A 7,032-nucleotide genomic window follows, 5' to 3' on the forward strand; every position below is an offset into this window, starting at 1 on the left:
CTGCAACCTATAGGTCAGAGTAGAACTGCTAACTAAGGTTGCCAAGGCTGTAAATCTTTTATGGGCCCAGAAAGCCTCCTCTTTCTCTTGTAGAGCAGCTGGTGTGTTTGAACTGCTGGCCTTGTGGTTAACAGCCAAACACATTAACCCACAATGCCTCCAGGGCTTCTTAGGCATATAAAGGTAAGAATTATGCTAGGGAAGTACACACTCCATTTTCATCAAAAGGAAAAGTTTACCTAAGGACAAAGTTCAGAAGGGTTAGGAAAAAGGGATGAAAACGGGAAACATGGTACAGTGTTTCCTGGTCCAACTCTAGGTGTAGGGTTGAGAAAGACGGAGACCTTCCCAGACGTCAAAGAGGATGCATTCTAGTGCGCAGATAGCGGGTCAATTGTGGTGATCACTTGACAGGAGGAGAGCAGGAGGGACTAACCGAGGGTTTGCAAAGCAGGCTTTCTAGAGGCAATTTTTCATTTTGAGGTATGTCATTGTTTTGGAACATCTAAGGAAGTATTTAAAAATAATTAGCATGACTTTACTACATCCTAAGTGTGCAGTGGTTAAAGCACTCAGCTATTAATCTCAAAAGGTCAACGGTTCTAACCTATTTGTCGCTCCATGGGAGATAGATGTGGCTGTCTGTTGCCATAAAGATTACAGCCCTGAAACTCCCGTGGTGCAGTTTTACGCTGTCCTGTGGGGTCACTGTGAGTCAGCATTGACTCACCAGCAATAGGTTTAACTTTCCATAGTGCTTTCAGTATTTTTGTGCACTTTCCTCTCGTCTTTTCCTCTTGGGAAAAAAAAAGACAATTTATTGTATGTGCTATATATTTTTAACTTTTTGAACAAGTATTTTTCCATAATGTTATAAATCACTCACATTCATTTTAGTATCCAAGTATTATGGCCATGGACATGGCTGCACAGACCCCTCTAATTCTTCTTAGTGCAGTTGTTAAGATTTGAGTGGCTTCTCATCCTTGTCATTATCCATAAGCGTTCAACAGAGTTTGATTTCCTTATGAGAGGGCCACGGTGCATTCATTGATTCAGTCATCTGTTCAGCAAGCATGACTCTGGTGCCATGTCTGAGATGAACAGTATACTGTCGTTGCGTTGCTAACCATAGTCACAACACACTGTGTCACACACTGTAATGGAGATTGAAGAATTCTAGAGAAATACGTAAGTTGGTATGTAAGGCAGGGATTCATAAGCGGGGACTAAAAGTAATCCCAAACTCTCTTGGCAACTGAATGCAAATATTTTAAGGTATCCTTAATTGCGGTTTGGTTTTTTTGGGGGAGGGGGAGAAAGTCCTTAGCTTTTGCCCATGTCCTACCCTAAAGTTTCCAGCCAAGGGAATAGAAGAATGGTTCTTGGGAAACACCTGTTGGCCACCTAATAGAAAATGTGAGTTGGGAGCTCAGAAGAAAAGTTTTGTGCTGGATCAAGTTATATGATAGTTCCAGCCTCAGATTAGTATATGCAGTCACCACAGAGAGTGGCTAGAGTGATGAGTTGATAGCTAGTTACAGAATCGAATAGAATCCCAGAATTTAAATGTATTTAGGTAAGGTGGAGCCTGCAGAGGCTGAAGAGGCCCTAAGCAGAACAGGTACAATGTGAAAGAAGAGCTGTGGCCCAAAAGCCAAAGAAAAGAGCTGTAGGAAGGAGGGGCGGAGCCTCCAGGGACATGAAAAATAGACCATGCACTTGTTATATTTGGACATTGGGAGTAAATTATTGTTTGAACTGCCAGGTCAAAGCTTATCGACATTTTTAAAAAATCATTTTATTGGGGGCTCATACAACTCTTATCACAATCCATATTTCTGTCCATTGTGTCAAGCACATTTGTACATTTGTTGCCATCATCATGCTCAAAATATTTGCTTTCTACTTGAGCCCTTGGTATCAGCTCTTCATTCCCCCACCTCCACTGTCCCTCCCTCCCAAACCCTTGATAATTTATAAATTATTATCATCTTTTCATGTTTCACACTGTCCGATGTCTCCCTTCACCCACTTTTCTGTTGTCTGTCCCCCAGGGAGGGGGTTATATGTAGATCCTTGTGATCAGTTCCCTCTTACTGCCCACTTCCCCTCCTTGTATCACTACTCTTATTATTGGTTCAAAGGGGTTTATCTGTCCTAGATTCCCTGTGTTTCCAGTTCTTACCCGTACCAGTGTACATCCTCTGGTCTAACTGGATTTGTAAGATAGAATTGTGATCATGATAGTGGGGTGGGGGGGCATTAAAGAACTAGAGGAAAGTTGTATGTTTTTTTGGTGCTATACTGCACCCCGCCTGGCTCATCTCCTCCCCAAAACCCTTCTGTAAGGGCATGTCCAGTTGCCTATAGATGGACTTTGGGTCTCCGCTCCGCACTCCTCCTCATTCACAATGATATGATTTTTTTGTTCTTTGATGCCTGATACCTTATCCCGTCAACACCTCATGATCACACAGGCTGGTGTGCTTCTTCCATGTGGGCTTTGTTTCTTCTCAGCTAGATGCTGCTTGTTTTATCTTCAAGCTTTTAAGACCTCAGGCTGTCTTTTGATAGCCGGGCACTATCAGTTTTCTTTACCACATTTGCTTACGCACCCACCCCCTAGGTCTTCAATGATCGGCAAGGTGAGCATCATGGAATGCAGTTTAAAAGAACAAATTGTTCTTGCATTGAAGGAGTACTTGAGTAGAGGCCCCATGTCGCTTATGGACATTTTTACAGTCTTACGTATTTCAACTTCTGACCCACAAAATTACTTCCTAAAGCAATTTTCAGTTTAATTGCACCTTCCCCAGCACTGGGTATTTTTATTATTATCTCATGCATCATATATTTGGATACTATAAGGAGTAGTTTATATTTTCTGAAAATGATTAAATTCTCTTACTTTCCAATTTTTATTTCAGCTCATGGAGGAGAATGAATCTCTTAAACAGGAACTGGCTAGAGCGAAAATGGCTCTGGCCGAGGCTCACTTGGAGAAAGATGCTCTTGTTCATCAAATAAAGAAGATGACAGTGGAGTAGCAGGAATGGCAGGCACATTAAGCTGTGGAGTAGGACGCTTATATTTATGGCATGGATGTTACCAATTAATGGAAGACTTCCCTTTTCATGAAAAGACAATAAAATGAAATGCAATGTGATGAAGTGGTACTATTCCAAACCCAGTTTAAAAAGTATTCGATGCAAGCAGTACTATCTCTAGGTGGTTAGGTTTGACAGGGTTTATCCTTCTTTTAAACTGGTGTGATCTGGGAAGTCAATACCTACTGTAAAATAATTCCATGCCTAATGAAAAGAAGATGTCATTTCCTAATTTTGATATCATTATAGGCATTTTCTAAAAGCAAAATGAAAACTTGATTGCTGAATTTTATTTCGCACCATTTGTCAATAAGTTACCATTATTTACAAAGACGTCACTTGCTAATGTAAAAAGGAAGATTCCATTTTGTTATTAAAATCATATACTTAAATCTCTATTTATTATTGTAAAAATACTTATCAAATTAATAATGTAATTACTGAGTTTGAATAATACCCAAGAAAATCATCCCCCTACTGGATTTGTAAAGTAGCTTAAAAATGTGAAGGAAAAAAAAAGTTTTAAATGATGGGTAAACGCTATAATTTTCTATATTAAAATGGTACAAATGTAAAAATAAAAAGCACACATTGTAAGAAAAAAGGATGGTGGCAAATATTAGAGTATATATCCAACTGATTTAAAATGTATTACTTATACATTCCTTTAAGCATTTGCTATTACAGATAAAAGAATATTTTAACACCCAGCTAAATTTGACAACGTTTGTTGCTAAGGCTTATTTAGAACTGTTTATAATATTTCTTTACCTTCATCTCTCCTCCTTATAGAGGGTTGTTATGCATATCTTTTCATATGCATAAAACAATTTCATACCATTCTTGTAGTATTAAGTTAGGTGAGTGTGTGCACATACTACATTTATAAAGTTAGTTTTGACTAGTCTTCTGTGTGACATGTACAATCTTCTATAATAGTAATAATGGTTAGAATTTGAATTCTATTTTCTAGGGGTCTTTAAGTTGGAATTAACATGAGATTCTCAATTATGTATTATGAAATGAAAGTACATAAAGTATTAAAGAAATAGGCTTTTACAAATTTAAAATATATTTCTAATAGATTTAAACTAGGTGGGGTCTATTTTAAAATTCACATTCTTAAACATAAACATATCTAAAATAGAATATAAAACAGCTGGATTATCATTTCATTGAGATACTTGAAAATTCTGAATTCATTGGTGCTCTGCTTGTTTGGCATGACTGATACAAGCCATCCTGTATCTGAGTAGGTGGAGAAAAATACTTATTTCTTTTCTATTAAATAGTAGATTGATTTTAGTTTTATTTAAAATGGTACTGGTCATTTTGTTTTGCTTCTGTGATCATTTTCATTTACATTATTTAGAAAAACTGGTACTTTGGGGGGAGCTGAGGACAACAAAGAACAAATTAAATCCTAAAATTTTACCTCAGAATTAAAAAAAAAATTATTTTTGAACCCTCCATCTAGGTCTGTATGAGTATAACAGCATCTGCTTAAGTACAAAGGTCCAATCAAAGATTCAAAATGTTTACATAGCTTATGTCCTTTATAGACTACGGTTGTCTTGTACATATATACTCACCAGATCGCGTCTTTTATTGTAGAGCAGGATTGAAGAGACATTAACTTCTTTAGATTGACAGTTTCTTGAGAATGATTTGTTTGGACTGTATAAATTTTGACTTTAACTATGGTTTATTATAATTGTTCAGTGTTACAGAAACTGAACATATTTGGCCTTCCCAAGAAAGTCATATAAATGTGTAATATGGAGCTGAGCATTCTGTGTTTTGTCAGATTTTTAAAAATTTTACTAGCAGTCTGGTTTTTATAAGGATTTTAAATTCCTAAAGAATTTCCAAAAGGATAATCTCATTATAATTTTCATAACAAACCTAGGAGAAGCACAGAAGTTATAAAAAAAATTATATTCAGAAGGACAAGTTACATGACTGAAATCATAAGTAGTAACCTGATCTTTTGACTTAAAACCTGACAATATGCATTTACTGTAGTGTAGTCATAACTTCACATGCAAGACAATTTTTTTGGTGAGAAATTATATAATGTCTTGTTTTTCTTTTGAAAATTAATTTATTAGTGTGGTGTGTGTGTGTGTGTGTGTGTGTGTGTGTGTGTGTGATGTGTGTTCAGATTTTTTTAACTTGGGGACTTTTTGCCTAAGTTAGCCCCAAACTTTTAGCAGATACAAAACCAGGAATAAATTGATATTAAACTTATCAGGGTTTTAAAAGTGGCCATACATGAGAAATAAGTAAATCTAACACATCTTAAAATTTTCTTTGCTAAATCTCTTAATAGAGAAGATGTTAATGATCAGGGAGGAATAGTAATCATGTTTTGCTTTTCAATTTCATGTATTGCCAAAGACATGTTTTTGTTATCTCCTGGTTTGGTGCTTCTTCTTCTTGTCCCAGAAGTTCAAAAGACCACCACATGTGCTGATGCACTATGTTCATGTCAGCCCTGGAACAATGACTATGCACGGTTGCAGGCAAACGTGTGGAAGATTAACCAGAAACTGTTTCTGGGTTTGTGTTATTACTGTTATCCAGTGTTTGTCAGTAACAAGAGTTACAAGATTTTCTTTAATAAGTTCTTATTAACCTCAAATGTCATCTCCCTGTCTCAATGAATTCGCCCCGATTCCTACACTGGTAACCTAGATCTCATCTTCAGACGCTTTCCTCTTCGCCCCCTTCTCCTCATAACCCACTCACACCGAGTCCTCTCGTTGGCCTGGTAAGCATCCGGATTTCTTCACTCCTCATCTCAGCGTGTCTGACCAACCTCAGCTGCCACCAGCATCTTTTGCCTGCACAACTGCCGTCGCCTCCTAAGTGGTCTCTGCCACTCCTCAGATCTGTGCTCTCTCTACTGCAGACAGAATGCTCCTTCTCAAGGTGCAGTTTTTTATCAAGCTGACCTGCCTAACCCCACGCTCCGCCTCCCACATTAGCAGTTTCTCTTTGCTCTTATAGTAAAGACGGAAATATTTTCTATAACCTCTTCGGCCACATATGTTAAGGTCACTAACTTCCTGTGGTTGTTCTCTACACCACACGAGTTCATGCCTCCAAAGTTCAAAACAGTGGCTGGCATCTCACCTTTCAGACGTCAGTAGAGGTGAGCCGTTGTTTTTTCACCGAGCCTCGCTCTGCTGGGTTCTGCCTTCTTCCTCTTTCTCTCGGTGCCTGGAACAAGGGGAAGACTGAAGTCTCCCTTTGCTTCTGTCATAGGACCTTTGTGTGAGCTGGTCCCTGGCTTGAACTACTTTCCCCTCTTCATTGTCTAGTTCATTCCCACTCGTCTTTTACATCCCAGCTCATTCATTGCTTCCTCAAGGAAGCAATCCCAAAGTTCTCTGATAGTTAAGGACCCTTATTGTACTTTCTCACGACCACATACCGCCCCTCAGCAGTTAACACCACTGTAATTTTATATGTTTGATTGATGGCAAATCCACTCAATTGTAAACTCCGTCAGTACAGGAACCGTGTCTTTGTTGTCACCTTTGTTCACCTTTGTATTCCTTATGCCTAATACAGTGCCTGGCACATAGTAGGTGCTCAATAAATTTGTTGAAAGAATAACATGAATGGATGAACTATCAAGGATGTCTTTCAGGTATCAAGTGGTGGGTATGGGAGGATTAGAATGCTCTCCCTGTCAGTTGGACAAGGGAGAGATGTAGAGAATAGCTGGCAATGGTTAATAAACTAAGCGAAACTCTTCCGAGTCCAGAGCAGAAAGGTGGGGCGCAGGGAACTTCGCCATGCTGTGTTTGTTGTACAGCATGTGGAGTATCTGAGCTTCAATGGATTAGTCACAATCACAAAACTATAGATGAGGGTAAGTCAAAAAGTATTGCTACCAGGGTTCCAGTTCATA

General features: G+C 38.4%; 1 protein-coding gene across 1 annotated transcript in view; it reads left to right on the top strand.

Annotated features, from left to right (window-relative positions):
* The window catches only part of UHRF1BP1L (UHRF1 binding protein 1 like), a 105,968-nt gene extending 99,237 nt beyond the window's left edge, over positions 1-6,731 (top strand). The window contains exon 20 of the mRNA XM_045291294.1: positions 2,931-6,731. Within this exon, the coding sequence (XP_045147229.1) occupies positions 2,931-3,050 (120 nt within the window). The 3' untranslated portion in view covers positions 3,051-6,731. The remainder of the gene's footprint in view (positions 1-2,930) is intronic.
* The last annotated feature ends 301 nt before the right edge of the window (positions 6,732-7,032 follow it).

The sequence above is a fragment of the Echinops telfairi genome, unplaced genomic scaffold, assembly GCF_000313985.2.
Source record: "Echinops telfairi isolate 266 unplaced genomic scaffold, ASM31398v2 ScPeMD7_2;HRSCAF=8, whole genome shotgun sequence".
Taxonomy (NCBI): domain Eukaryota; kingdom Metazoa; phylum Chordata; class Mammalia; order Afrosoricida; family Tenrecidae; genus Echinops; species Echinops telfairi.